The sequence below is a fragment of the Fusarium flagelliforme genome (assembly GCF_020744385.1).
Source record: "Fusarium flagelliforme strain FIESC 12 MPI-CAGE-AA-0113 chromosome Unknown B0J16scaffold_1, whole genome shotgun sequence".
In the NCBI taxonomy this organism is placed as follows: domain Eukaryota; kingdom Fungi; phylum Ascomycota; class Sordariomycetes; order Hypocreales; family Nectriaceae; genus Fusarium; species Fusarium flagelliforme.
This window is the reverse complement of record NW_025763503.1, coordinates 8,153,952-8,180,247: the sequence shown is the minus strand read 5'-3', so window position 1 is coordinate 8,180,247 and position 26,296 is coordinate 8,153,952. Positions and strand designations below refer to the sequence as shown.

The 26,296-nt window shown below is 47.9% G+C and overlaps 9 protein-coding genes across 9 annotated transcripts; 4 read left to right on the top strand and 5 right to left on the bottom strand.

Moving 5' to 3' along the window:
* Window positions 1-530: 530 nt before the first annotated feature.
* Window positions 531-1,972, bottom strand: B0J16DRAFT_280945 (major facilitator superfamily domain-containing protein; the record flags this gene model as incomplete). Its single annotated transcript, XM_046123920.1, has 3 exons — window positions 1,727-1,972; window positions 759-1,679; window positions 531-705 (listed from the first exon to the last, which is right to left on the bottom strand). Coding segments are annotated over exons 1-3 (1,257 nt in total), but the record flags the coding sequence as incomplete, so codon positions are not given.
* A 1,456-nt stretch (window positions 1,973-3,428) lies between these two features.
* Window positions 3,429-5,995, top strand: B0J16DRAFT_360567 (uncharacterized protein; the record flags this gene model as incomplete). The annotated part of the gene is made up of 5 exons (XM_046129705.1): window positions 3,429-3,730; window positions 3,786-4,057; window positions 4,109-4,479; window positions 4,537-5,177; window positions 5,229-5,995. The coding sequence occupies 5 exons, from the start codon at window positions 3,429-3,431 to the stop codon at window positions 5,977-5,979; spliced, it is 2,337 nt and encodes a 778-aa protein (XP_045990603.1). The 3' UTR covers window positions 5,980-5,995.
* Window positions 5,996-6,658: 663 nt separating this feature from the next.
* B0J16DRAFT_298728 (pectin lyase fold/virulence factor) lies at window positions 6,659-8,115 on the bottom strand (the record flags this gene model as incomplete). Its single annotated transcript, XM_046124504.1, has 4 exons — window positions 6,659-7,110; window positions 7,164-7,725; window positions 7,776-7,913; window positions 8,020-8,115. 4 exons carry the CDS (start codon window positions 8,113-8,115, stop codon window positions 6,659-6,661), a joined length of 1,248 nt encoding a protein of 415 aa, XP_045990602.1.
* Window positions 8,116-10,113: 1,998 nt separating this feature from the next.
* B0J16DRAFT_353294 (multidrug resistance protein CDR1) lies at window positions 10,114-13,790 on the top strand (the record flags this gene model as incomplete). The annotated part of the gene is made up of 5 exons (XM_046129301.1): window positions 10,114-10,682; window positions 10,740-11,245; window positions 11,300-13,147; window positions 13,193-13,638; window positions 13,698-13,790. The coding sequence occupies 5 exons, from the start codon at window positions 10,114-10,116 to the stop codon at window positions 13,788-13,790; spliced, it is 3,462 nt and encodes a 1,153-aa protein (XP_045990601.1).
* A 1,052-nt stretch (window positions 13,791-14,842) lies between these two features.
* On the top strand, window positions 14,843-17,206 carry B0J16DRAFT_392874 (uncharacterized protein; the record flags this gene model as incomplete). The annotated part of the gene is made up of 3 exons (XM_046132032.1): window positions 14,843-15,052; window positions 15,100-17,115; window positions 17,199-17,206. Exons 1-3 carry the CDS (start codon window positions 14,908-14,910, stop codon window positions 17,204-17,206), a joined length of 2,169 nt encoding a protein of 722 aa, XP_045990600.1. The 5' UTR covers window positions 14,843-14,907.
* A 22-nt stretch (window positions 17,207-17,228) lies between these two features.
* B0J16DRAFT_331427 (uncharacterized protein) lies at window positions 17,229-18,967 on the bottom strand. Its single transcript, XM_046126584.1, has one exon. The coding sequence runs from the start codon at window positions 18,840-18,842 to the stop codon at window positions 17,442-17,444; it is 1,401 nt and encodes a 466-aa protein (XP_045990599.1). The 5' UTR covers window positions 18,843-18,967; the 3' UTR covers window positions 17,229-17,441.
* Window positions 18,968-20,386: 1,419 nt separating this feature from the next.
* B0J16DRAFT_353291 (uncharacterized protein) lies at window positions 20,387-21,064 on the bottom strand (the record flags this gene model as incomplete). The annotated part of the gene is made up of 2 exons (XM_046129300.1): window positions 20,387-20,729; window positions 20,778-21,064. The coding sequence occupies 2 exons, from the start codon at window positions 21,062-21,064 to the stop codon at window positions 20,387-20,389; spliced, it is 630 nt and encodes a 209-aa protein (XP_045990598.1).
* A 1,144-nt stretch (window positions 21,065-22,208) lies between these two features.
* On the top strand, window positions 22,209-23,758 carry B0J16DRAFT_47700 (uncharacterized protein). Its single transcript, XM_046133912.1, has 2 exons — window positions 22,209-22,705; window positions 22,758-23,758. Exons 1-2 carry the CDS (start codon window positions 22,403-22,405, stop codon window positions 23,673-23,675), a joined length of 1,221 nt encoding a protein of 406 aa, XP_045990597.1. The 5' UTR covers window positions 22,209-22,402; the 3' UTR covers window positions 23,676-23,758.
* A 7-nt stretch (window positions 23,759-23,765) lies between these two features.
* On the bottom strand, window positions 23,766-25,682 carry B0J16DRAFT_331421 (uncharacterized protein). The gene is made up of 2 exons (XM_046126583.1): window positions 25,177-25,682; window positions 23,766-25,125 (listed from the first exon to the last, which is right to left on the bottom strand). The coding sequence occupies exons 1-2, from the start codon at window positions 25,242-25,244 to the stop codon at window positions 23,841-23,843; spliced, it is 1,353 nt and encodes a 450-aa protein (XP_045990596.1). The 5' UTR covers window positions 25,245-25,682; the 3' UTR covers window positions 23,766-23,840.
* Between the last annotated feature and the right edge of the window lie 614 nt (window positions 25,683-26,296).

Here is a 26,296-nt window from a genome sequence, read left to right as displayed (position 1 = left end):
TATTATCTGGTCAGTCTAGAACGGTCGCTATTCTTAGAGCTTCGTCGCAAAGCGAGAGAGAATTTTACGTTCATATACTATTCGACAAATCAAATCAATGTCGGGGTTGCTGTGAGCGAACTTGAAACTAACAAAGCGCAATTGAAGGTCAAGTCTGACAATATCCTCTGTAAACACAAGTCAAAACTGCCTTTGAACGGTTGGACGGGTAGTGACCATCGGGCTAATTTTAGTGCTCAGCTAGGGGGACGTGGCGCTGTAATATTCCGCCCAACAGGCTTACCCGTCGGGCGTGGCGTTAACTTCATCAGCTCTAATTTAGAAAGTTATTTATTCCTGTACAGTCAACTTTACAGCAAACGACAATTAGACCATATTCTAATTGAAGTCTATTATAAATATCCTTTCTAGATAGATTAATCTAGTCCCAAGTTGCAATTTATTAATTTTCTTTATCCTACCAGACTTAGATCTTGGTTTTGATTGCAAACCATTCCCCGATCAGGAATGCTCGTGCTGCAATCAGACAACACAGCCCTAAAGCGATGATACCTGTTAACAGGCCACTCAAAGCTTGAGTACCCATCTTCTCAACCATAGTGCCACTTGTAGGAATGGCGATTAATAGCGAGAAGCTGATGAAGAAGTTGAGAGTACCATAGTATCGGCCATAGTCTTTTGGATCACATGTTTTTCCGACACATACTAAATCGTGTCAGATGACCCCCGCTCGTTAGAATTAGAAGAACAATACTTACCTGGTGTGATGGATAAAAAGCCTCCGGAACAAAATCCCCAAAGACCACTGAAAACATAAAGGATGACGCTCCTGTTGCCGAAAGGCACAAACAGAGACCCCATGAAGATAAGCGTCATAATCATCATGAATATGAAAACATTGCAGTGGCCCAGCTTATCGCCAACTAGCCCAGGAATAATGCGACCGAAAGCTGAAGCTGCACCAACGATAGAAAGTAAGGTGTAACCTGCCTCAGGCTTTAGCCCGGCCTCAATAGCAAAGGTTGGCAGTAGACCTCCAATGCCATAAAGGACGAATTGAATGGCGAACGCCATAACGGATACCAATGTGAATGCCACAGATGAGAAAGCCGACAAGTTGAGGACTGCTATGCCTCCTTTCTTCGGAGTCGGTAATGCAACGAGCTTGGTGAGTCGTGTATAGGGAATCAGACACAAAGTACCAATGATGAAGATGGCAAGTGAAACAAAAGCCACCACTCGCATAGACCACGCCCATCCGAGCTTTGGAAGTAATGACCGAAGCATGATGGGAAAGATAACAGTTCCAATAGATGACCCGGTGAGGGCGATCCCGATAGCGAGTCCTCGTCTTCTCGTAAAGAGCTTCGCAGCGACAGTGACGCCGATAGTACCAGCAACAGCAGTCGCTAGTCCACCAAGAATCCCAAAGCATAGCATAAAATGCCAATATTCTTTACACTCCGCGAGCAGAATGAACATGATGACGACACCGCCTCCGCCGATAATGCCGACTGCGAAGGGTCCATGTTGGTCGAGAACGGGACCGACTTGTATGGCGGCGAGCATGGAGAGGAATACGTACATTCCAGAAATCCAACCGATTTCTCCGGCGGTGTAGTCGCTGAGTTGGTTCAATTCTAGGTAGGATTGGTACGTCCCGACGGATTGCATCATCCCTGGAAGGTTAGAGACGCAGTTTGATGAGTAGGATGGGGAAATCTACCGAATGTGGGCATCAGGAAGAGGAAGCTCCCTAGTACACATATCCATGCTGCCAAACTTGACTCAATATCGACAGCCGATGTGTCATCGCGGCTTGCTGTTAATTGCGGCGGTTGATTAGACCCATCCCCGGCGTGTTCGGGTGACTTTTCCGTCGGTGACATCGTTCGTGAGTTGCCTCCAAGCCATGAACCAAGTATAAAGGTTCAATGTAACCACTAAATTCAGGAACACTGCTTCGTTAGAGTTGAAGCTCGGAGGGAAAAAAAAAGAGTATTGGGGAAGAAGAATTAGCCTACTACGGATACGTGATCCGACTCCGGTTATTGCACTTCGCTAAGATTTACCCCGAAAGATCGCAGGTGTCCGCGACGTTACTCCACTTTTGATTACACTCTTCCAAAATGATCTAACTGGTTAGGTACCTGGATCTACAGGGCGCGCCGGTGTCGCTGGAGATGACGTTCAATCGAAATGGCTTGTTATTAATTCAGAAGGAGTCTATTGTTCTACTATTATGAATCTATATACATATCACTTGGCTGTTTACGATACCTGATATATTAAGCTACATACATGGAAAAATGGCTGTTTTCAATTGAAGGTTAATTGAGCTTTGCTGACGGCGGCTGGACGACGCCTAGAGTCAGAATCTTAACCATTTTTAACGCTTCTATGGGAATACCACCACGTGTTTACCTCGCAAAGGACCAACAAAACTCTTTTTAATGGTATGTCAAAGGAGAATAATTTTATCTTAGTCCTAGGATTGATCGATACTGTCAGTTGTGTCAGTGACTATTATGGAAAAGATCCCGCTTCCCAGCCAGAGATTTGGCGACGCCGGAGAGGACTAGTGGACATGTAGATACCTTGCTTAGGGAAGGATGCCACCGAGCAGGATATAAAGCGAGTCTTTAGCTATACAGTATGCCAGAGCTTTACAGGTACCGGCTTTCATAATGGTAGAATGGTTCTCATAAATTTCCATGATAATCACAATGCATACTTCTAAGAGCTTTAGGCAGATGAAGGTGTCGAAGACGTGCCAAAGACAGTCACGGGAGATTCTAAATCGAAAGGGATGTCTCTGGGCGCCAGTACAGTCTGGTTCTCCATCTAAAGGCTATCAGCGCGCAATTACAGAAGGGCTTCATTAAGATATTTCCTTTCTAGCATCTTATGCGTCAGTATATTTTTATAAAATGAGACATCGGAGATTTAAACCGCCGAATACCGATCTCTTGCCAGTTCAAAATATAGCAATCAGGAGCGTCGTTAAGAAGATCTGCAAGTTTCATAATTTTAACTACCCATCATATCGGCGTTTATTAAAGCCGTTGACCGTGAATCCTGGAAGCTCCATTGCGTCGTCCCGCTGAGTCAGCGGCACATATCGGCTTTTTTTGGTGCACCGATCTGAGGATCATTCGTATACCGGACAGGTCAACCCCTGTAGTTCAAAAATGAATTGAAACAAACTCATCAATCGTAGAGATAGAAGTATGTCAAAGATACAAGGGTGGAACAGCAGTGAGTTTCGCTAATTACGACATCTGTCGTCGGGTTCATATTTGAACCCGTTCACCGGGTAGGTATGTAGAACAAGTTATAAAGATAGAAGATGCCACAAAGCAACTCAATACTCAACTCTATCCCAATCATCAACTCTCAAGACATCAAGTATCCAACAAATCTCAACAATGGGATTCAAAGTCATTATCGTGGGCGGCAGTGTTTCCGGCTTGTCGGTGGCTAATATGCTCGAGCGTTTTGACATCGACTACGTTCTCCTCGAAGGTTACCCAAACATCGCGCCTCAAGTCGGTGCAAGTATTGGCATCTTACCCAACGGCTTTCGTATTCTGGACCAGCTTGGGTGCTATGAACCTATCCTGGACATTGCAGGGGAATGTCGCTATACACTTGGCTCTGTGCGAGGGCCTGATGGTCTTCCACTGACTGCCGCCTCAGAAACTAGCCTTTCTGTCCACTTTGAAAAGCGGTAATAAAAGCACAAGTCCAACGAAATCTGTAACTCTTGCTGACTGTTCGTGTAGAACTGGCTACCCGTCTATCTTCATTGACCGACAGATGTTACTACAGGTTCTTTACAACAACATCAAGCACAAAGATCGGGTTTTACCCAATAAAAGAGTTACCCGTGTCGAATGGACTTCTAACGGAGCTCGAGTTCACACCAAAGATGGCTCCATTTTCGACGGAGACATCGTCGTTGGGGCCGATGGTATTCACAGCAAAGTGAGAGATGAAATGTGGCGCCTTGGCAAGGAGCAGAGTCCTGGGTATTTTCCAGTCGATGAACACTCACGTATGTTTACCAATAATTTCCCCCATTGGCATTTCTGACAACTTCAAATAGGTATCCCAGTAACTACAAGATGCATATTCGGAATCTCTAACCGGCCGCCTAACTATGGGGGTCGAAGCCAACAGGGTGTGAGAGGAAGAGGTCACTCTTATCTTGTAATCGCGGCGCCGATGAACCGAACCTACTGGTTCCTTTTTGATGGGCTCCCGGAAACCGAATATGGTGATGGTATTTCCAAGTATTCCGAGGCCGATGAAGAAGCTCTCGTGAAAGTCCATCGTGATGACCCTATCACTGAGGACATGACCTTTGGCGAGTTGTACGACAGAAAGATCATGTCGACTTTAGTCCCGCTTGAAGAATACGTCTTTGAAAAATGGCACTATAAGCGCATTATCACCATAGGTGACTCAGCTCACAAGGTAAGTAAGTCCCAGACACAATATTTTGGCAACAGCACTGACAACCTCAATTTTCAGATCGACCCAGCGTCTGGCCAAGGAGGCAATGGTGCTATTGAGGCAGCCGCGCTTCTAGTTAACTCTCTTGTACAGCATCTGAAGACGTCGCCTCAAGGTCTCTCAGAATCTCAAATTGAGACTGCACTATCAAAAGTCCACACCCTGCGATACGAGCGATCGCGTAATCTTGTGGCACAAGCACACCTTCTACAGAAGATATCAAGTCAGAGAATGCCTTGTGCCAGCCTCTTCTCATATCTCCTCCCATTGTTTGGCCCAACTGCATTTGCAGACGTTGTCGTCCCAGTCTGCTCCGCTGCTCCTAGGATTGAGGATATTCCTCTACCAAATCGGCCTCATAGTGTTCCATTTGAGGACGAATTACCTGCCAAGCCATTCAAAGGCAACTTTGCTAAGCAGGTTCCCTGGACCCTTGCATGTGGCCTTGGCATACTGGGATACTTTGCACTTGGAAAAAATGCCATACAGACAGAAACAGGAATGGCGAAGATATTCCAGCAATTGGGCACTGGAGGTGCTTTGTCTAAACTGGCTGACCTTAAATCTCCGACTGGGCTTTTCATCAGTCTGATCCCGACTCTGTCCACATGGATGATTGAGGGGTTTCGAAACAGAAGTGTCCTTGACCCTTTGTCATGGTTCGTACCACCCGACAAGAACCTTTTGAAGTACTTATTAACTCAAGATAGGATGACATTACAATCCGTCTTTTGCACTCTGGCTGGACCAACTTCTTTGCCCACTTTCTTCAGTCTCTTTTCTGTTTTCTTCTCCAGCCCATCCATCACACAGAGGCCAGTGAGAACCAACATTGCCAAGTCCATTGTACCAGGCATGGTTTTGAGCTATATAGTGCCCACTTTGGGAGCTTTTCTTATCCAAGACACTAAGTATGTTCATCAGTTTGGTCTCATATGGCGAGCGTACCCACTGCTTTGCGTCGTTTTCACAAGAGGGATCGCAGCTCTCCGTGCTGGACGTGATAAGAAGGTGGATCGGAAGGATTCAAAGCACAACAACGAGAAGAAGCCACTTGACTTCATTACCGACCACGAGCTTGAGATGTACAAGGGTGAGGATGTGCCAGTCCTCAAATCTGTACATGGCTCTGCTTTTGCTGCTTGTATCATTTTGCCCCTTGCTATCAAGTTTGTATCAAACGTTGGTGCACATGTTCCAGAAAGCCGACTCGACTTGATCTTGCCCATGCTTGGTTCCGTTCCGATGATTGGTGTCATCAACGCAGCATCAAGTCTTATATACTGTTCTTACTCAGCCTGGCAGTTGCGATCGCTTGGGTTCGTGAAGACACGAGAGGCTCTTATCGGGGGGCTTGCTTCGCTCGCTGCTCTGGGTTTTGCAGGACCTGGTGCTGCTATAGCAGCAGTTTCTTATTGGCGGGAGTCTGTTATCTCGGGTTTGGGAAAGCTATATAGCTAGAGAAGGCTGGAGTGAGAATGGGCCAAGTAGGTGTAGAAGGATGAAAAGTGGCTTGGTATCCCGGCTACGGGTGGATCAACTGACTGAATTAGTATTTGAACGTGTTTCAAGGTGCTCAGTGGTAAGTTACACCAGGAAGAAGCAGTTACTGTGCGTATAGCTCGGCAGAAGCTTGTTTTATCTCCCTTTGAATTTAGAGTTTAATTATGATTGAGTTATTCTATCGAATGGTGGTCTGCACGTGATCTCGATCAGTTACACAAAGTCAGCCTCTGGATTTGTCACTGCTTTAAATTAACGCTTAACATCACCCTGACAGAACCTATAAACTATCCTTTCACCCCCATTTCATAGGCATCCACTTAGATGGCACCTCAATGGTCTTGAATCAATGACCTTAACCCTTCAGCTGGAGACATCCATGACATATCAGCAAAACAGATGCTAGGATCTATGTGTTATCGTTATGTATATGTTGCGACTGCCTTGATCTATAACTCAGTAGGGATAAGAAGGTATGGGTTAACTAATTGCAGGAGGAGTCAGGGTTCTTAGGTCCTACACTTTGATGCTTTTAAACATAACTACAAAAGAAGCCCCAAGTGAATACATTGCTACACTAGTAAAAATAGTTATAAAGAAAGACATGAAGATACAAGGATAATACTAAAACCGAAACCTATTGCACGAGAGAATTGACGTAGTTCTCAATGTTTGCGTAGCCGTTTAACGCTATCTTCATGCCATCTGAAGCATCCTTGGGGTTGAGGCCGTTCGCAGTCTCCCACTCATCGGGAATGCCGTCACCATCCGAGTCTTTGAGAGCGTTACCACTAGCAATCTCTCCAACACCACCGATATCGTTCTCGTTAGAGATTAACTTTCCGGTCTTACCATACGACTTGACCTCATTGATAAGGGAGGTGTCGACACGGTCTCTATGTAGCGAGTTGCCCACACCAGTGAGGACAGCATCGACTGCCTGCTCGGCCGTAAGGGTTTTAGCAGGGGGAGGGTACTCATATGGGGTCGTGACGAGGTCCATGTCAGAGTAGCAAGTTGTTTTCTGGCATAGAGCAGCACCATCAAGGTCTCCGTTGCGGTTAGAATCATAAAAATTATCCTTCACATCTGTCATGTTTTTATTAGCTTTCTATCATCATATAGGATACGGTTATACGCACAAGCGTGGAAGTACTTATTTCCCCGTGTAAAGGCAGTAACACTGGTTTCGGGACCAGAGATAAAGTAGTTGTTAATAATGTTAACATAACTGTCGGCCTCGCTACCACCAGCGATATAACCTCCTCCGCCTCCCCAATTGTAAATAACCCATAAGCTGGTCAGTAATGGAACAATAACTTGGTGATTGGTAATGCATACATTGTTTTGGAAGTCGTTGATGCCCTTGACTTTGGGGTTTCGAGTCTTGTTGTCGATGTACAAGTTGCGGAATAAGCTGACTCCACCATCAGTCTGCATCAAGCCACCACAAGAATGTGAGACAAGGCCCTGAGCAATAATACTATCTTGGATAGTGACGTTTGAAACATCACCATTGATGGAGAAAGTCTCGTCACGACCCCACGAGACGCTCACATGGTCAAGAATGATGTTCTTGCCATCCGCAATACCTATGGCATCTTTGCCTGAAGTTCCTCCTCTCCCCATCCTGATGGTAATGTATCGCACGATTGAATCATTAGCATTAGACAGGGACCAGCCATTTCCATAGACAACAATACCCTAAGACAAGTAAGTTAAAGTATGTATCTGTAATTACCATATGGACTTACGCCACCAGGAGCAGATTGTCCAGCGATGTAGATATTCTTGGATACAACAATACGCTCAGAAATCTTTATAATACCACCGACATCGAACACAACAATCCGATTAGGCTGTGATACCGCGTCTCGAAGGGATCCCTCACCCTGGTCACTATTTTTAGGTCAGGTTATTTGATGTTTAGGTTTCAAGATTTATATCAACTTACTTGAGATTTGTTACCTTGTAAACCTTACCTTCACGGCCACCAACAGCATTCCTGCCAAAGCCTTCAGCCCCAGGAAACGCAAGCTGAGCAGCTTGTGTAGCAGGAATAACTGCGAAAGCCAGTAATGTGGTAAACTTCATCTTAGATTGACAATAATAAGATCAGTCTCTACCTGATTTTTAAGTTCCAAGAGTAGCCAAGGTTTATATACCAATTGCAAAAAGAGCCACTGTGCCATTATAGGGGAACCCGGCTTGTGCTTTGTCTACTACTGCTAAGGGTTGCATACGGGACTAAAAGGTCCTCCAATACCTGAATTGCATATACTCGTTTTGCTTAATTAGCCCCTCACCGGCTAGCGAACGAATAATGATAGAGGAATCGGTTTTTCCATTCGAGTAGTGTTGGGACTGTGGTTGGTGCGATTTCTCGACAAGGGCCACCATCAGCCTGTTTCAGCTGCATAAATGTTTCATGCCCATCAGCGATCATTAGTCGATATACGGAGTAAAGTGGACCACTACCACTACCCTACCTGGCTGTTCTGTCACACTCATATGATCTTTCATTGTTAGTAGGCGCTTGAAGGGACTGAAATGTTTATTTCTTATGGCTAGGAAGTTTTTAAAGCTATAATGTTTTGAATCGCAAAGAGACCAATTTGCACTTTAGCCGATATCTAATTCTTTACCCTGCACTCCTTATATGTTAATATCCTCTTAGGATCTTACTACGATCAGATAAGCTTAAGGTTTTCAGTAATATTTACACTTTTCAAAGGGCATCATGACTCCTTTGCCTACACATAACCTTTTTTTTTTTTTACCTTACCTAAACATAAGGTTTAGGCACAGCATAAATGCCCTTCTTTCCTTACTTCTATCTGGCTTTTTTCCCTCTTCCTTCCACCCACATCCACAAGCTACAACACACCACAGCTATACCTCGTCAATAAGGTCAGTAAGTCCCTAGGGATAGTTAAAAGCAGAGACCTAACATAGATAACAGCGCACTTCACAATACCTCTTAATCCTTAGCTTATAGCTAAGATAGGCAGCCCCAGTTACAACAGCAATACAATTAACCTTATCTAAGGAATATCTATACCCCTTAACAGCCTTAACTATAATAAGAAGAGGTACCTAAGAAATTATCCCTCTTTTAATACCCTATGCAAGTTAAATAATAACCCTAACTTAAAGGTCTACGCAAAGATCTTCTATTTTACCTATATAGTTGCATACAGCAGTAACCTATAAGCCTATAACCTAGACCTAGCAAGGAAGTATATAGTTACTGCTAAGCAGGGGTCTAAGGAACCCTTTGGAAGGAATAACCCTTATGGGCTATTGGAAGTGCTGAATTTCTAGATTATCCTGGAGGAGGAATAAGGGACTGCTGGCCTTAGAAGCTATGAAGGAGTCATCTTGTGTTTTTTGGCTGGCGTTGGAAGGGGAAAATTCGGTTGGCAGCTAGGCGTTTAGGCACCTATTTCACAATATAATGCACACTTTGAGGATCTTACCAGACAGAATGGCCCAGAAAGAGTGAATAGTCCAGTCTGTATCTTACAGGCAGAGCTAACCGTATACCAGTACATACTTCACGAGGTAACCGGCCAGGTCAACCCTGGTGAAATGGTAAGTCTTATTGCTTGCTCCAAGACGCGCGTTTGCTAACAAGGCGGCTTTAAGCTCCTTGTTCTTGGAAGGCCGGGGTCGGGTTGCACGTCTCTTTTGAAGCTTCTATCCAACGACCGTAGCGGAGCCTACCAAGTAGAAGGCCAGGTACGGTATGGAAATGTTGGGCACGAAAAAGCAAAGGGCTTCCGTCAACATATGGTCATGAACACAGAAGGTACGAATTACTATGCTATCCATCGCAGATGGCGCTTACAGACAGTAGATGACATGCACTTCCCAACCCTGAAGGTATCCGAAACGATCGGCTTTGCAACCTCAGCCAAGACTCCCGCGACCAGACCCAACGACATAACCTCGAAGCAATACGTCGACCAAACCTCGAATGGTATCCTCCAATCTCTCGGCATCCCCCACACGAAGGATACCATCGTTGGCAACGAGTACATCCGAGGCGTATCGGGCGGCGAACGAAAACGCGTCTCGGTGGCTGAAGTCATGGCTACCCAAGCCCCGGTACAATGTTGGGACAACAGCACCAGAGGTCTTGACGCATCGAACGCTCTAGACTTCGCTAGAGTGCTCCGAAGGTTAGCGGATGAGCAACAGAAGACCATCGTTGCCACGCTGTATCAGGCTGGTAATGGTATCTTCGATCAGTTCGACAAGGTCCTCGTGCTCGCTGAGGGTCGTGAGATTTACTACGGCCCAGCAGCCGAAGCGAAAAAGTATTTCCAAGACATGGGTTTCAGGTATCCTCCCGGTGCTAACATCGCCGACTTTCTCACATCTGTTACGGTTTATACGGAGCGAGAGATCATTCCTGGTTTCGAAGCTTGCGTTCCTCAAACAGCCGTAGAGTTCGAGCAACGGTACAAGGATAGCGCCGTGTTCAAGCGTATGAAGGAGTCTTTGAAATCTCGAAGCGTTGACTCGCTTGAAGCTGAAATTACTGAGCTCCAAGATGCTACCTTTGCTGAGAAGTCTCGAATGGTTAAAGGTTTGTCGCGTGCATCCAGCCCATACGTCGTTTCCTTCCTTGATCAAACCTGGGCATGCACAATAAGGTAAGTCGACCCAGTACATCAATGCAGTACTTGAACTTCACTAACACCATGTAACAGGCAATTCCAGATACTCTGGGGTGACCGCTTCTCCAACGTCCTCCAGCTCATCTCAGCCTTGATCATGGCCACTGTGACCGGAAGTCTCATGTACAACCTCCCCGAGGACAGTACTTCGATCTTCCGCAAGCCCGGCGCCCTGTTCTTTCCTGTATCACTCTGGTGTATGAACAAGATGGCCGAAACAGCAGCTTCCTTCATGGGAAGGCCGATCTTGACACGACACAAGCGTCTGTCTTTTAATAGGCCGAGCGCCTACGCTTTGGCCTGTGTTATAACGGATATCCCTTACGTGTTCGTCATGTTCAGCGTCTTCAACATTGTCTACTATTCCATGGTCGGACTTCAGCACGATGCTGGCAAGTTCTTTACTAATTGGTTCGTTTACTTTGTGGCGGTTCTCTGCTTCACCAGTCTTTATCGGACACTTGGTGCTTGGTGTCGACACTTTGGGTTTGCGGCGCAGATTACTAGCTGGGTCACTATGGCGATGATGGTATACACTGGTAAGTCTCAATCTGTTTTCTTGTCCTCGCTCCACCATGACTAATACTTTGCAGGTTATCTTATTCCTGAAACGAACATGCACCCGTGGTTCCGATGGATAGTATACATCAACCCAGCCCGATATGCATTCAACGGAGTTATGGCCAGTGAGATGGCAGACCTCCAGATGACCTGCGTTGAACCCCAGTTGGTACCATACGGTCCATCGTACAACGACAGTCGCTACCAGAGCTGCACTGTGATAGGCTCTGACGGAACCATGATTGATGGCGCAGACTACATCAGACTTCAGTACGGCATCCAACGTTCAGAAGTTTGGAGGAATGTCGGTATCATCATCGTATTTTGGGTCTTCTTTGCTTTCATGACTGCTATCGGCTTCGAGGTCAATCTTGCTTCAGATGGCGGTTCAAAGATCCTCTATGATCGTCGAGCACAGTCTAAGGAACTGGCTCTGAAGGAAGATCCTGAGAAATCTGTCAATCAGCATATGCCAAACCATGAGACCGGAACCCAGGATCGTTCACGCGAGACCGTCTTCACGTTTGACAACATCAGCTATTTTGTTCATCATGAAGGGCAGGAGAAACAGTTGCTACAGCGAGTCTCGGGATTCGTCAAGCCAGGACAGCTCGTCGCTTTGATGGGCTCTTCGGGTGCTGGAAAAACAACTCTGATGGATGTGCTGGCTCAACGCAAGGACAGTGGTCGCATTGAGGGAAGCATCATGGTGAACGGCAAGCCACAGGGTATCACATTCCAGCGAACAACTGGTTATTGTGAGCAGAACGATGTTCATGAGCCGACTGCCACTGTTTACGAATCGCTACTCTTCTCAGCTCGTCTTCGCCAGCCTTACAGTGTCCCTGATGCCGACAAGGTAGTTTATGTACATGAGGTCCTGGAACTTCTGGAGCTTACACCTCTGAAGCATGCTATCGTCGGTGTCCCAGGACAGGGTCTGTCTATTGAGCAGCGGAAGAGATTGACTATAGCCACCGAGCTAGTCGCCAAGCCTTCCCTATTATTCCTTGATGAGCCTACGTCTGGACTTGACGGACAGTCCGCCTACGAGATCTGCCGATTCATGCGCAAGCTTGCCATGGCTGGCCAAACCATCATCTGTACCATTCACCAACCTTCTGCTGCTCTCTTCGAAGCTTTCGATGTACTCCTCCTTCTTGCCAAGGGTGGACGAACGACTTACTTTGGTCCTACCGGCGAGAGCTCCGCTATCGTTCTTGACTACTTCGCCAACAACGGAGCGCCTGTGCCTCTCGATGTGAACCCTGCTGAGTATATCGTTGATGTCGTTCAAGGACGCTTTGGTACGGACATTGAATGGCCTGAGATCTGGAACAACTCCAAGGAGAGGGAACTAGCGCTTCAAGAGCTGAACGAGCTAGAGCACCGTGTCTCGGAGAAGGACGCATCTGATTCAACTGAAGAAGACGCCCATGACTTCGCAACACCTGTTTCCTACCAATCCCGAATCGTCACAAAGCGAGCCTTGGTTGCACTTTGGCGCAACCCCGATTATATCTGGAACAAGATCATCCTACACATTGTCAATGCTCTCTTCAGTGGCTTCACCTTCTGGATGATTGGTAACGGTTCTTTCGATATGCAGCTACGACTCATGGCTGTCTTCCTCTTTGTCTTTGTGGCGCCCGGCGCAATCAACCAGCTTCAGCCGCTGTTCGTTCGAAACCGAGATATCTTTGAGACGCGTGAGAAGAAGAGCAAGTCTTACCATTGGTTTGCCTTTATTACCGGTCAGCTGATCTCTGAGATTCCTGTCTTGATTGTTTGTGGTACTATGTATTTCGTCTGTTGGTACTTTACAGCCGGGTTCCCTGTTAAGGCTAGTTTTTCTGGTCAAGTCTATCTCCAAATGATCCGTAAGTCAATTCCCTTCCAGTCTCTTCAATGCTAACATTATCCAGTCTATGAATTCCTATATACATCAATCGGTCAGGCCATCGCGGCCTACTCTCCCAACGATTACTTCGCAGCACTAGCAAACCCTATCTTCATCGGCGCCGGACTCATCAACTTCTGTGGTGTTGTCGTTCCATACTCGCAGATCCAAGCATTCTGGCGATACTGGATCTACTACCTCGATCCATTCACCTATCTGATCGGTGGTCTTCTTGAACCTGTTGCTTGGGATATCCAAGTCGAGTGCAAGACAGCCGAGCTGGCTGATATCCCACTGCCAACTGGCAAGTCTACAACATGCGGTAGTTACATGAAGGAATTCATCGCTAGTAACGGTGGTTACGTTACGGATCCCGAGTCGAGCAGTCAATGTTATTATTGCGCCTATGCAACTGGAGCTGAGTATGTCAAAACGTTCAACATTGGCCAGAAGTACTATGGCTGGAGAGATGTAAGTACCTTGTCCCGATATCGCCCTTTGTTCCACGTACTAATATGTCGATTGTACAGGTTGGAATCACAGCTCTGTTCTGTCTTAGCTCCTATGCTCTCATGTTTTTAATGATGAAGCTCCGAAGCAAGGCTACAAAGAAGGCGGAATGATTGGACATTAGATTAGGTCTTTCATACACTGCAAGACCATATGTCGGTCTGTGTGTTACCTCAAAGAAAAGCTTGTCACAGACGAAGCATTTGTAGTGCCTGTCAGCGGGTTGTTACAGGATTCTCAGTTCAGGATTCATATAGGTTAATGTATTTAAAATAGAAAAAGGATAGCAATACTAAAACTTAATCATGAACTTCAGCTGTGTTTGACTCTATTATTTTCTGTTTTTACTTTATCTGCACCGGTGGAAATTTGTTCCCTGTGCGATGTAGTGTAGATTACAGCAAAGTCATTGGGGGCTATTTTTAGATCGGTCGGCTTCAAAAGTGACTTTACTACATGCCGGGGATAGGAAAATCGGGGACCTAAACCTGTTATTAACTTCCTCATAAACGCGTAACACTTTCCTGTCTGTCAGAGTGGCGCTATCCGTGCAACATGTCGCAAGGCTCATTTACCAACACACCAATCGCTGCCATTATTATCATAGAGCTAGCTCCAGCAGTGGACTGTAGGGCGCATTGGATTAGTTCATGATTCCAATGTGCAATCACCGCTGACCTGCACTATTTCTAGTTTGGGTCTAAAATAGAAATTTGTTGGGGGCCGGGGGAGGGAGCTGGGAGACGGAAGTCCCAGTTGAGAAGAATGCCGCGCCCGCCGCTCATTTTTGGCCTTACCCGTTTTAGACTCTTTATTCGACAAACATACGTGGCTATCGTCTCCTTATAGAAGTATTTCTCGGGCACTAGATTATGCTTACTTGCTTTTGAGATTTTTGACTGTCCATCAATCAAGGCATACAAATTAAAGGCCTTACTGTCTTTGCAGTATTACGCTTACTGGGCGGGTCTTAATTATTGCTTTTCCGTTAGGCACTGTCAGCATGGTCGCGGGGAATAACCCTGCCGCGTGAGATTTGTATTGTTGAAGTCATCACTGTAAGCGAAGGACTTTTACACAGCCTCAGCGTGTGAAGTGCAACATGATATAAATGTTGAAGTAGACCTCGATGCGAAATTCATCAACCAGAACCTCAAGCCTGCCTCTCAAGTTTCATTGCCTCTCAATCTACCAATTCTTCAAATCAGCTTCATCCTACACTCTTTTAAGATGGGTTTGATTCCCCGTACTGGTGACACTGGCGGAGCCAATGGTCTTTGTACCACCCCAGCATGTATCAACATCGCAGATAACATCCTTGGAGGCATGGCTTTAGACCATAGTGCCATTGACCCATGCACCAATTTCGATGAATGTAAGTATTTCTCGCCTTGAAGTGAGCATAAACTAACTTTGATACAGTGGTATGTGGCAACTGGCCGGCACGCAACCCTCTCCCACCAGGTGTACCACAATTCTATGCCCTCTCCGCTATTCGGTTCAACACTCTCGAAATCGTCCGCAACATTCTCGAGAAACCATACCCGTCAGAGAGTTGGATTACCGTCAACTTTACAAAAGAGCAGACTGCCATTGACAAAGAGAACTTTGCCAAGATCCAGGGTGCTTATCAAGTTTGTATGAACTCGACAGCCCATGAGGAAGAAGGCTTAAGCCAGCTTCGGGGTGTTGTGAAGACAGTTGCTGAGAAATTTCCTGCTACCTCTAACTCCGTCCGGGGCGCAAACATGACTTACGACCATGCTGCGTCTATGGGAGAGACTTTGGCCTTCTTTGAGAGTCTTGGCATTGAGACAACTCAAAGATTCTATCAGTCTCAATACCCGAAAGATCCCAGCAAGATGATTCTCTCGTTGAACACCGCTGAGACTAGTGGGAACCCGACCGATAAAGATATCATCCCAGAGTGGTTGCTCTTGGCAAGCGAGCTTCTTCGCGTTGCTCACCCAGCCAACTTGACCAAGTCAAAGGCCTATTCCTTGATGCAGTCGGTCTTTGTTTTCCAAGCTGAATTACCTCCTAAGGACGGCGATGCACCGGTTACAAACGCAACGACCGCACCTGAGACAATCTACTTGTCCTTGCCGGAACTCAACAAACTTGCGCCTCATTTCAACTACAAATATGTTATCGAACAGCTGGCCCCCGCAGGCACCGACACGTCGATGATAGCGATGCAAGCTCTTCCCTATTGGTCGCGCCTCTCAAAGACCATCTCAAAGACACCACCCGAGGTTCTTCAAGCATTCTTCATTTGGAGGTCCATCGCTGCCCTTTCACCCTTAGTCGACTCTCCCCAAACAAACGCCTGGAATCTGTTCCAGACAAAAAGACAACAGGGGGACGATCCTGCCAGCATTCAGCCACGATGGGCTAAATGTGTTGTGCTTCTTGATGAAGGTGTTCCGTGGACGAAGGGTGTTGATAATGTTGGCCCTACAGGCTTGACCTGGCTTCTGGCCCGGTTCTTTGCAGATAAGCATATCACACCAGAAGCAAAACAGTTCACGTCTGAAATCATCGCGAATCTTGAAGAAGCATTCATCTCCCGCGTTCAAACTAGGGAATGGGCAACAGATGAGGTCAAGCAGGCTGCCATTGAGAAAGTACATGCTATGGGTGTAAAGATCGGACTGCCCACTACCCCTCTTGTAACTGATCCGAGATCCTTGAAGGAGTTCTATTCCGATGTGACCATTACCAAGTCACATGTGCTTAATGCTCTCTTATTTGCAAAGTCTCAGATCAGGAGAAATTGGTCATCGCTGAACAAACCTTTCGACAAAGGCCAATTCCTTTCTAGTACTCTATTGACCAACGCGTACCACGCTACCCGTGAAAACGCAATGGTCATTCAATCTGGCGTTATGCAGACCCCGCTCTTTAGCCCTAACTATCCTGCTTACCTTGCTTATGGCGGTATGGGCAGTGTCGTAGGGCACGAGATCACCCATGGTTTTGACGGTACTGGCCACACATTTGATAAAACCGGTAACGAAAGTGCTTGGTTTGATGAGAAATCCTCCAAGGGTTTTGAAGATGCTACCAAGTGTTTTATTAAGCAATACAGTAACTTCACAGTTACTGATCCTGACGGGGAGGAGAACAATGTTGATGGAGAAGTTACTCTAAACGAAAATGTCGCTGATGCCGGTGGCATTCTCGCGGCCTACTCAGCCTGGAAGCGATACGAGCAGGAACACGGCAAGGCACTGGATCTCCCTGGACTTGCTAGTTACAGTCACGATCAGTTGTTCTTCATCAAGTATGGGCAGAACTGGTGTGAGAATCTTGGTTCAGACGGTAGCAACGATTTAAAGGATGAGCACGCTCCAAACAGAGCGAGAATCCTGTTGCCTTTGGAGAATAGTGTTGACTTCCAGAAGGCTTTCAACTGTCCTAAGAAGGAGCCTACTTGTGAGCTTTGGTAGACGGCGGGCTTGGGAGGGTTGGAGACGCCGGGTATTCTTCTACACAGTCCTTACTGCACCTTATTTTAGTTAGATAGTACACATGCAAGCACTGGTTCATGAGGTAAAAACTGCCTCCTTCTGTAGAGGTACTCAATTTATAGTTCTACTTTGTGCATCTTCTTTTTTCTCCTTCTTTTTCTTTCTTTAAAGCAAGCAAAAGAACTGCACTAAGACTTTAAAACGAAAATCGTGAATACACATCAAAAAAAGTTCCAGCCCCATCATTTGTGTACTTTGCTTGTTCTGTCTTGCCAAACATGCTCATAAGTCTTACTTATCCCTACGCTTTCGCTCGCTGCGCTCACTGCGCTCTCCCCGCTCGCTTCGGCGGTGCTTCTTGCTCGACTTCTTGGTGCTGCCAGACGTTTGGCTCAGCAGGGAGTGAGCGTCAGAGTCGTCCTTGACCTTGGGTGCTGGCTCCTCTACTGGAGCTGGGGGCTCGGGCTCGGGGATGACTTCTTCGGGCTCGTTTTCCTCTTGCTCGCTGGTTGACTCCTCCTTCTCTTTCTCTTGCTCCTTGGGTTCCTTGGGGGTGTCGAGACCGCCGATGACGCGGGGGTTTCGGCTGCTCAGGATTCGGTTGATGCCGAATGCTGCTATCGTGGTGGCGAAAGTACCGGCGCCGAGGATGGCGAGGGGGAAATACTCTGCACCTCGTACTCTTCTGGCGATGGTGGTCGCGACGGCGGCGACACCGAAGGTCTTGATGGAGGGGAAGGGAGCGCCCTTGACGCGGAGGTTGAAAGCTGCTCCAGCTAGTGATGCTGTCAGACCGATGAGAGATGTGCTGACTGTCGCTGTTGTCTTCCAAGGACTATCTCGACGAATAGCGTTCTCAACGTGGCGGAGAACAAGAGTAGATGGGTAGTCTTCCTGGTTGGGCAAGTTCATCCAGACATAGTTGTTGCCATTGTGAGTCTCGCCGTGAATAGCCAAGTCGCCAATATCGGGGAAATCGATGGCGTCTCGGATGGCGATGGGTCGAGAGCTGGGGATGAGAATGTGGAACATGGCCGAACTGGCGCGTCGTCCGAGACGCTTTCGGATGAACCTCACATAAGCGACAAGAGCATCGAGGTTGTCGGAAAAGCCGAGGAAGTTGCTGGGAAGAGGCTTGTCCTGGAGCAGGTCGTAGAATTCGGCATGCCACTCCGCATCGGGGTGGTAGAGGATGTACAGATGTCGATCTGAAGAAGCAGACCTGCACTGACGACCGACAAATCTGTAAACGTGTCCAGCAAATTTGGCAGGTTCGCTCTGCTCAACCCAAGAATCCGTCTCCTCAGGAGGTTCGATCCCCACTTTCTTAAGAGCTGAGTCATAGATGACGCTGACGTTGCTCCTGCCGAGCTGAAGTCTAGTCAGGAACCGTTGAAGAGGCTTTTCCCACTCAGCGCCACGGCAAGCCTTGTCCAGACCCTTCACATGGGCGTGAACGGTCGGGATGTTAGGGCTGATGACATTGTTCTCAACCTCGGCATCATCGTCGCTGTCAGCGTCGAGAAGCTTGGCTCGAGCTTCCTTGGCCTGCGAAAATGCCTCAGCGTCAAAGGGAATCTCGTAGAGCTGCTGCGCAGGACTGCTTCCGCCTGAGGGGTTGAGGAGACGAGCTGCTGCCTCTGTGACTCTGGACCGTCGCGAAGATTGTCCGCTGCGAGAGGCTTTACCCATGATGATGAGATGCGGGGTGAGCCCGGTGTTTGTATTGAGGCGTGCTGGGAAGAGTTAGCTGGTGCGCCGGGATAGTCTCAAGGACCAGGAAGCGAAACGAACCTAGTTAGACAGGTACTTGAATCAAGTGTGTTTTGCTTTGGCGAGCTTGAGTGGTTCGTTTGCAGATCGCTGGTTTAAAGGTATCTCGGTAGATTCAAAGCTAAGAATTCATCCAGTGACCCGGTATCACCATTAGCTAAGCATGTTGAGCCAATTAGGATGTTTACAGAAAAGCTGACTAGGGCGGTGAGGAAAATAAACGGGTCATGACAGAATAACATGAGTAGTCTTACACTATAGTAGTATGCTACGCTGGTCAGTCCCTTTTCGTTCCTCTTCTGTTTTCTCTCTCCTTCCAAGACAACACATGATGTGGCGAAGGCTTCACCGCCTTTAGGCTTTTTTTGTGAACACTTCACCCTGCCACCTCATCCTTTTCCTCGTGGCACAGCCCAATATTGTTCTTCCCCGCAGTTGTTGCCCAAAGATGACATGACAAACATGAACATCTGGTTCCAAGATGATGGGTTCTTGATTCTGTCATTTTTTTCTCTCTGGGGTCTATTTTGGTACCTGAAGAGCATTGCGTCAGCGCGGGGTCGAATTCAGGTACGCGTCAATTTTTGAGTCTAGTCGCTTGTCTCGGTCGCGTCGGAAGATGCAGGTGATTGAGTCGCGCGATTGAGCCGAGGAACAACCAAGTCTGTGCTTTGCAGAAGACTGTATCTTAGATTTATTCTATAAATAATCAAGTAGTGCTTTGGAACTTGCGATATTTGTTATTTGTCCCTAATAGTTAGAGACGACGCGACGGAAGTTACACGGAAGCTGAAGCCAGTGAACAACCATGTCCCTTCTTCCACGTTTCATCTCATCTCTATGCAGCTAACGAGAGGGGAAATTGGAGACGTGATTGTGCCTGACCTGACGGGCATGGCTGCATGATACCCGTCACGATATCGACAGCGTATCCACCCGATCTAACATACCCTGTCGTTGACGTGGTAGATGCAGGATACAATGCCGATGTCGCAGTGACTCTTGTTCAAGAGTCATCTTTTACAAATAGACATCCTATGACGGAGATGGTCAATGCTGTACAGACCATGACTTGGAATTTGAAGAATTGTCAATTCCACTTCTTTATTTCCCTTCAGCATCGTGTCGTCAATCTTGACATATTTGCAAAAGAACTACCCTGGAGCCAAGAATGCACGGGAAGGACACGGATTCGTCAAACAATTATCACCAAGACTATATACTCAGCAGGTATAACTACATGAAGTAATAACACAGTCATTATGGAGTTATGAAACAGCAGAATATTAACAACACTTTCCAAATTAATTTTTCATCCCAACTCCAACTATCCCAGCTCATGTCAATTTCCCAGTGATGAGGGTTTCATATACCAATCCTTCGAAGACAGCCTCCTTCACAACAGCACCAAATCTAGCGTCCGTTAGCATTCACACCCATATACTCAAATGTGTCGATTTAACTCACCCATGGCATTTCACCGCCTTCTTCAATTTCCTTGCTAGCGCACCCAAACTCCTCGTATCCAGTCCTCCAAAATCCGGTCGCAATCGAATAGTATTCCACGCTTGAATCGGCGTCATCTCACCTTCACTCGACAGATCTGGCGCAAGACTCAATAACCTCTCAAGCATCTGCGTCGGTAGACTGTTGAACGTCGCAGATATAGGCGGAGGCGAGCTAATAGCAGGAGACGGATAATCACAGGCTGCCATGAGTTGAGAGGAGGCACTCAAAGCATGATTACTCGGTTCAAAAGGTTTGTCCAAGTCACCATGTAAATGATCAAGACAGGGCTCTTCGATTCTGTAGCATATTAGCAGGGGTTCTTGCTATCCGAGGGAGAAAACTTACTTTAGGACAAACTCCATGCCTGCGACTACCTGATCCACATCGCTTACACGGCAATTATACGCGACTCCTCCCTGTCCAAACAAAATAGGTGCCCGATCATGACCGTCGGATACCGGAAAGGTATTGAATGATTCCGGAGATATTAACTGCGGAGACGGGATTGTGTTTTGAGCCTGGGAACTCAGGTCGCTGAAGTAAAATGGTGATGTGCCATTTGATGAGCCTGCTGTTCTTGATACAGCGGCACTATCAGAGGGCGCGTAATCGGGCGTGTTGTCAATGGCCATGCCGATTCCCTGCTGCTGCGATAATTGTTGAAGGGCATTGCGTAGTTGTTGGTTCTCGCGCATTAGCTCAGCCTCTTTTGAGCGCGACTTGGCGAGTTCCTCCTCTAAAGTCCTTGTATATCTGTCTTTGCGATTGCGATATGTCCTATGCACGTTAATATGAGACAAGAGCATAACGCGACAGTAAGCTTACTGCTGTGCACGTCGAAGCTGGGCCCGTCTTTTCTCCACAGGATTTTCCTTGGGCTCTGCAAAACATTAGCAAGGATCAAACGGACGCAAAATGAGACGTACCGCCAGGGTTGAAGATGCGGAAAATGTTTTTACTCATCGCGAAAGCTAATACCACGCAGGCGGTAACGAACAAAAAGGGAATAAAAGATGAAAGATCAGATGAGACGAGATTTCAGCTGGTGAGATTAGTCAAGGTATTATTTGTTCGGGTGCGGCACCACAGGAGGGCGGCGCTAGATTGAACCAAGTTTCAGTTAAGTTTCGAGGTTGGACTGGGGTGATGAAAGATCAAAATTACCGGATTGGGAAAGGTTGGGGCTTACTCTCACGCACTCTTCAGACCAGAAACTGTAGTTGTTTAGCGAGAGGACAGACGGTTCGGCCTGTGCCGTTGAGTCTTGGCCTTGTTTGGCAAGATCTTCTCATTTGATGCTATCTCTGGGGTGGGACTTTGGTAGAATTTTGACGGCTAAAGTGTCGATAAGGTATTGGATGGGAGTAATTGAGATTGTTTGCGTTTATCACGTATTCGTGAGAGGTCAATCGAGGTGACTCTGGCGATATTCCGGCGAGAGATTCGCACGTTAATTGAATCAAGACAGCATGCCAATTGAAGCCCTCAAGGCACGGGCGGACCTTGCTATAATTATTTTCGCAATTTACCAAGTTATGGTTATCCCTAACGTTATTTCTCATCATCATCCCTCATCCCTGACACTGTTTCATCAATCGCCAAAGTCACAGTGGACCCTACTCACTATTCTAGGGTCAACCTTGGAGACGACGTTGCATCCGCGGCTCAATCAGGAAAGCGTGATTACTCCGAGGAACGAACATTGTTTGGGTCAGGGGTTGAGCCGACTTCCGTTGAATACTTTTCCCAAAAGAGAAATCTGGATTACTTCGATCTGGGGTTGAAGTGATATTCTAGATATTAAGAAAGGTTGTATAAAATGTAAATGTTTTGCTGTTTATTCCAATCTTCATTCCAATTCATTTCATTTCATTTCATCACACTTTAGTCTTTCATTCAAGCAGCCGGTCTGCCATCATCAAGTGTGCTTTTACATTCTCTCCCGCAACATACTTTTCACAACCCCCAACATGTTCTCCACACCAGTCTCTTTCATCCTCCCTGCTCTACTTTGCATGACTCAGCAAGTCAGCAGCCACCCAGCATGCCGTCCAGAAATGAACATGGCAGCAGCCAACGGCAAGGCTATCTACGTCCTCACCAACGATGATCAAAACGGTGTTCTTGCCCTCCCAATCAAGAAAGACGGTACTCTTGCCAAGGGCCAAGTTGCGATGACTGGTGGTGCTGGATCTATTGCTGTCGATGCTGATGGTAACCCTGCTACACCTGACGCCTTGGTCAGCCAATCTGCGCTGACTATCGCTGGAAACGTAAGTTGTGAATATTCAACCCCATCAAACTTTAACTAATATCTTCTTTTAGATGGTCTTTGCTGTCAACGCTGGATCAAACACGCTCAGCATGCTCACCGTCTCCCGCGACGACCCCACGAAGCTCACAATGGTCGGCGAGCCCGTCAAAGTCCCCGGCGAATTCCCCAACACCGTCGCCGCCTCCGCAAAGAGCAACATCGTCTGCGTCGGTATGACAGGCGCCAAAGCCGGTGTTTCCTGCAGCAGCTTCTCCGGGAAGGGTCTTAGCGCCATGGACGACCTGCGACCATTCGACCTCAAGCAGACTACACCTCCCGCTGGACCTACAAACACCGTTTCCCAAGTCCTGTTTTCAGATGATGAGAGTATGCTGTTTACAATGGTCAAGGGCGATCCTGCTGTGAACAACACTGGATTCATGGCTTCGTTCAATGTTGAACAGGCTGGTAAGGGTATGGCTGTTAGCATGCAGGAAGCGCGAAGTTCGCCAGAAGGAACTGCTGTTCTTTTCGGATCGCAGGTCATTCCTGGTACTTCCAAGGTTTTTGCTACCGACGCTTCATTTGGAGCTGCTATCCTCGAGGTTGATGGCCAGACTTGCGAAGCTACAACTGTTGCCACTGGAGAAGTTGAGGGTCAGATGGCGACTTGCTGGGTAGCCATCTCCGAGATGACCAAGACCGCGTTCGTCACTGATGTTGGACGCAATCGCGTTGTTGAGATGAGTCTCGAGGATGCCAGTGTTGTTTCTGAACTTGACCTTACCTGCAATGGTGACCCAGGCCTGATCGACCTTGCTGCTGCTGGAAACTTCCTCTACGCTCTTTCTCCAGGCAACGGAACCACCAGCGCAGCTGTCACAGTACTTGATGTTTCTGGTGGATCAGGATCAGCGAAGATGGTCCAGCACTTTGAGCTCAAAGGTATGGCAGGCAACACAGCGATGGGAATGAAGGTCATGATGTAAATAGTACAGATTGCGCGGACAGATGAGATTTCGTAAAACGATTTTATTAATAATTAAGCTTTGAAAAAAACAAGACAAGATCTTTAAGAATGTAAACTTTTATCCAAAATGGATATTACCCCCGCAATTAATGCTCCAAATTATTGCCTCCGACAAATGCTTCGCTTAAATCATGATGGCAGCAAGGACAGGAGCGAACATGATGAGCGCAATGCTGGTGATGGTCTGGGTGCTTGCAAGGGAGACCACGACAGGCTTGTCGTCTCCGGGTGCAGAGCTTTCATGCTCATTTCCAGTGCTGGGCTTCTGCTCAGAGCCTTGGTTACCACCAGCAGGTGCTTGACCGGTAGGAGGTGCTTGGTCGCCAGAAGGTGCTTGACCGCCGTTGTTGGATCCCTTGGCATCACTGCCAGATTCTTGCTTACCACCCTCAGGTGCGGGGTAGCCGCTTTCAGAGCCAGTGTTGTCACCGGTAGAACCCTCCTGGCCCTTGGGTGCCTCACCGCCGCTGACGCCCTTGCTTCCAGAGCCTTCCGAGCCACTACCAGAGGACTTTCCACCGTTCTCGTAACCCTTGTTACCACCCTCGGATTGCTTGCCACCGTTGGTGTTCTCATGGGGCTTGGGGTAACCCTCGCTCTCATGGCCCTTGGAGTTCTCATGGGGCTTGGGGTAGCCTTCACCCTCATGGCCAGTCTGTGTCTTGTCATATGGCTTGAAGAGCTGACCAGTCGTATCACACTGATCATGAGTACACTCAGAAGGATAGTAGCAAATGACATCATCGCTGTACTCAGTCTTCTCAGGCTTGTAAACCGTCTTGCCAGTGCAAGATGTGGCATCACAGTAGTGAGGAACGTACTCGACACCACCGGCGCAAGAGCAGGGGCTGGGCAAGTAGACGAGCTCATCGGCGCAGTCATCACCTGGGTAAGGCTTGAAGACGAAAACAATCGTGGGGACCGGGAGAACAGGAGGGATATCACAGCGGCCGCTGTTGCAGATGAGTGTAGCGGTGACGGTAGTGACGAAGGTCTCGGAAGCATCGGTGACGGTGGAGATGAAGGTGGTTGTGACAGTCTCGACGTCAGTCACTGTAGCACCTGGTGCAGTGACAGTAACAGCATCCTGAGTAATGACAGAGCCAGATTGAGTGATGACATCTCCAGACAGGGTAACGACATCTCCGGACAGGGTAACTACATCGCCAGGGAGGGTAACAGTAGCGCCGGGAGCAGTGATGGTAGCACCGTCAGCGTTGATATCAATGTAGATGATCAGAAGGATATTAGCAGCGACATTCTGGCGTCTAGCAAGTCGGCCAAGACGGGCTGGTGAGGTATCTCCACCACAGCGCTGCTCATCATCTCCAGGGCAGGGAATGTCGCATTGGTCATCATCCTCACGATCAGTGGTAGCGTCGTCGAGCTCATCACCACAGTAGCAAGTTCTAAGAAAGATCAGCCATTTATTCCACTCGAAATGAAAAATGTTTTCTTACCCTCTATTAGTACCGAAAAGGGGGCTTCCCTTTGCCGCGCAATTTTCGCCACAGAGTTCTTGGGTCATGGCGCCACTGGTCAGCTCAAGGCTGAAGGAGGTGAAACCAGCAGTGGAGCTGAAGCAACCGAGTAGAATGTAGTCGCCAACCCTGCCGGGGTTTTGGCCAGCCGATGTTGTCTCTGAGGCTGTAGCGGAGGTCGTGTCGGTGGTCTGAGTGGCGGTGTTGTCGTCAGTCTGAGTGGCGGTGATGCTGTCAGTTTGAGCAGTGCTGTCCGAGTTCTCAGCGGTGGTGGTATCGGCACCAGCGTCGGCGGTTGTGGTATCATCAGCAGCATCAGCGGTTGTAGTATCGGCACCAACATCAGCTGTTGTAGTATCGGCAATAACGTCGGCGGTTGTGGTATCGGCAATAACGTCAGCCGTGGTGGTATCGGCAATAACGTCGGCGGTTGTGGTATCGGCAATAACGTCAGCCGTGGTGGTATCGGCAATAACGTCGGCGGTTGTGGTATCGGCAATAACGTCAGCCGTGGTGGTATCGGCAATAACGTCGGCGGTTGTAGTGTCGGCAATCACGTCAGCTGTGGTGGTATCGGCAATAACGTCGGCGGTTGTCGTGGGTTCACCAGGCAGATCAATAGGAAGGCAGATGCCAAGAGGGCCACATCTTGGGAGGAGAGGATCGTCACAATCTTCATCGGTAACACAGCCTAGGTCGATAGGAAGGCAGATGCCGAGAGGGCCACACTTTGGTAGCAGAGGGTCGGTGCAGTCTGCGTCGGTCTCGCAGTCAAGGTCAAGAGGGAGGCAAATTCCGCCTGGACCACATGATGGCAGAAGAGGGTCGGTGCAGTCTGCATCAGTCTGGCAGGTAAGGTCAAGAGGAAGGCAGATACCAAGAGGGCCACACTTGGGTAGCAGAGGGTCGGTGCAGTCTGCGTCGGTCTCGCAACCAAGGTCAAGAGGAAGGCAGATGCCAGCTGGACCACATGATGGCAGAAGAGGGTCGGTGCAGTCTGCGTCAGTCTGGCAGGTAAGGTCAAGAGGAAGGCAGATGCCAGCTGGGCCACATGATGGCAGAAGAGGGTCGGTGCAGTCTGCGTCAGTCTGGCAGGTAA

Excerpts from the sequence above, each read along its gene's own strand:
- B0J16DRAFT_331427 (XM_046126584.1), bottom strand. The coding sequence starts at position 18,842 with ATGGGTAAAGCCTCTCGCAGCGGACAATCTTCGCGACGGTCCAGAGTC.
- B0J16DRAFT_47700 (XM_046133912.1), top strand. The coding sequence starts at position 22,403 with ATGTTCTCCACACCAGTCTCTTTCATCCTCCCTGCTCTACTTTGCATG. Across the intron at positions 22,706-22,757 it reads CGCTGACTATCGCTGGAAAC|ATGGTCTTTGCTGTCAACGC; the intron begins GTAAGTTGTGAA and ends ATCTTCTTTTAG.
- B0J16DRAFT_331421 (XM_046126583.1), bottom strand. The coding sequence starts at position 25,244 with ATGACCCAAGAACTCTGTGGCGAAAATTGCGCGGCAAAGGGAAGCCCC. Across the intron at positions 25,126-25,176 it reads CTTTTCGGTACTAATAGAGG|AACTTGCTACTGTGGTGATG; the intron begins GTAAGAAAACAT and ends GATCTTTCTTAG.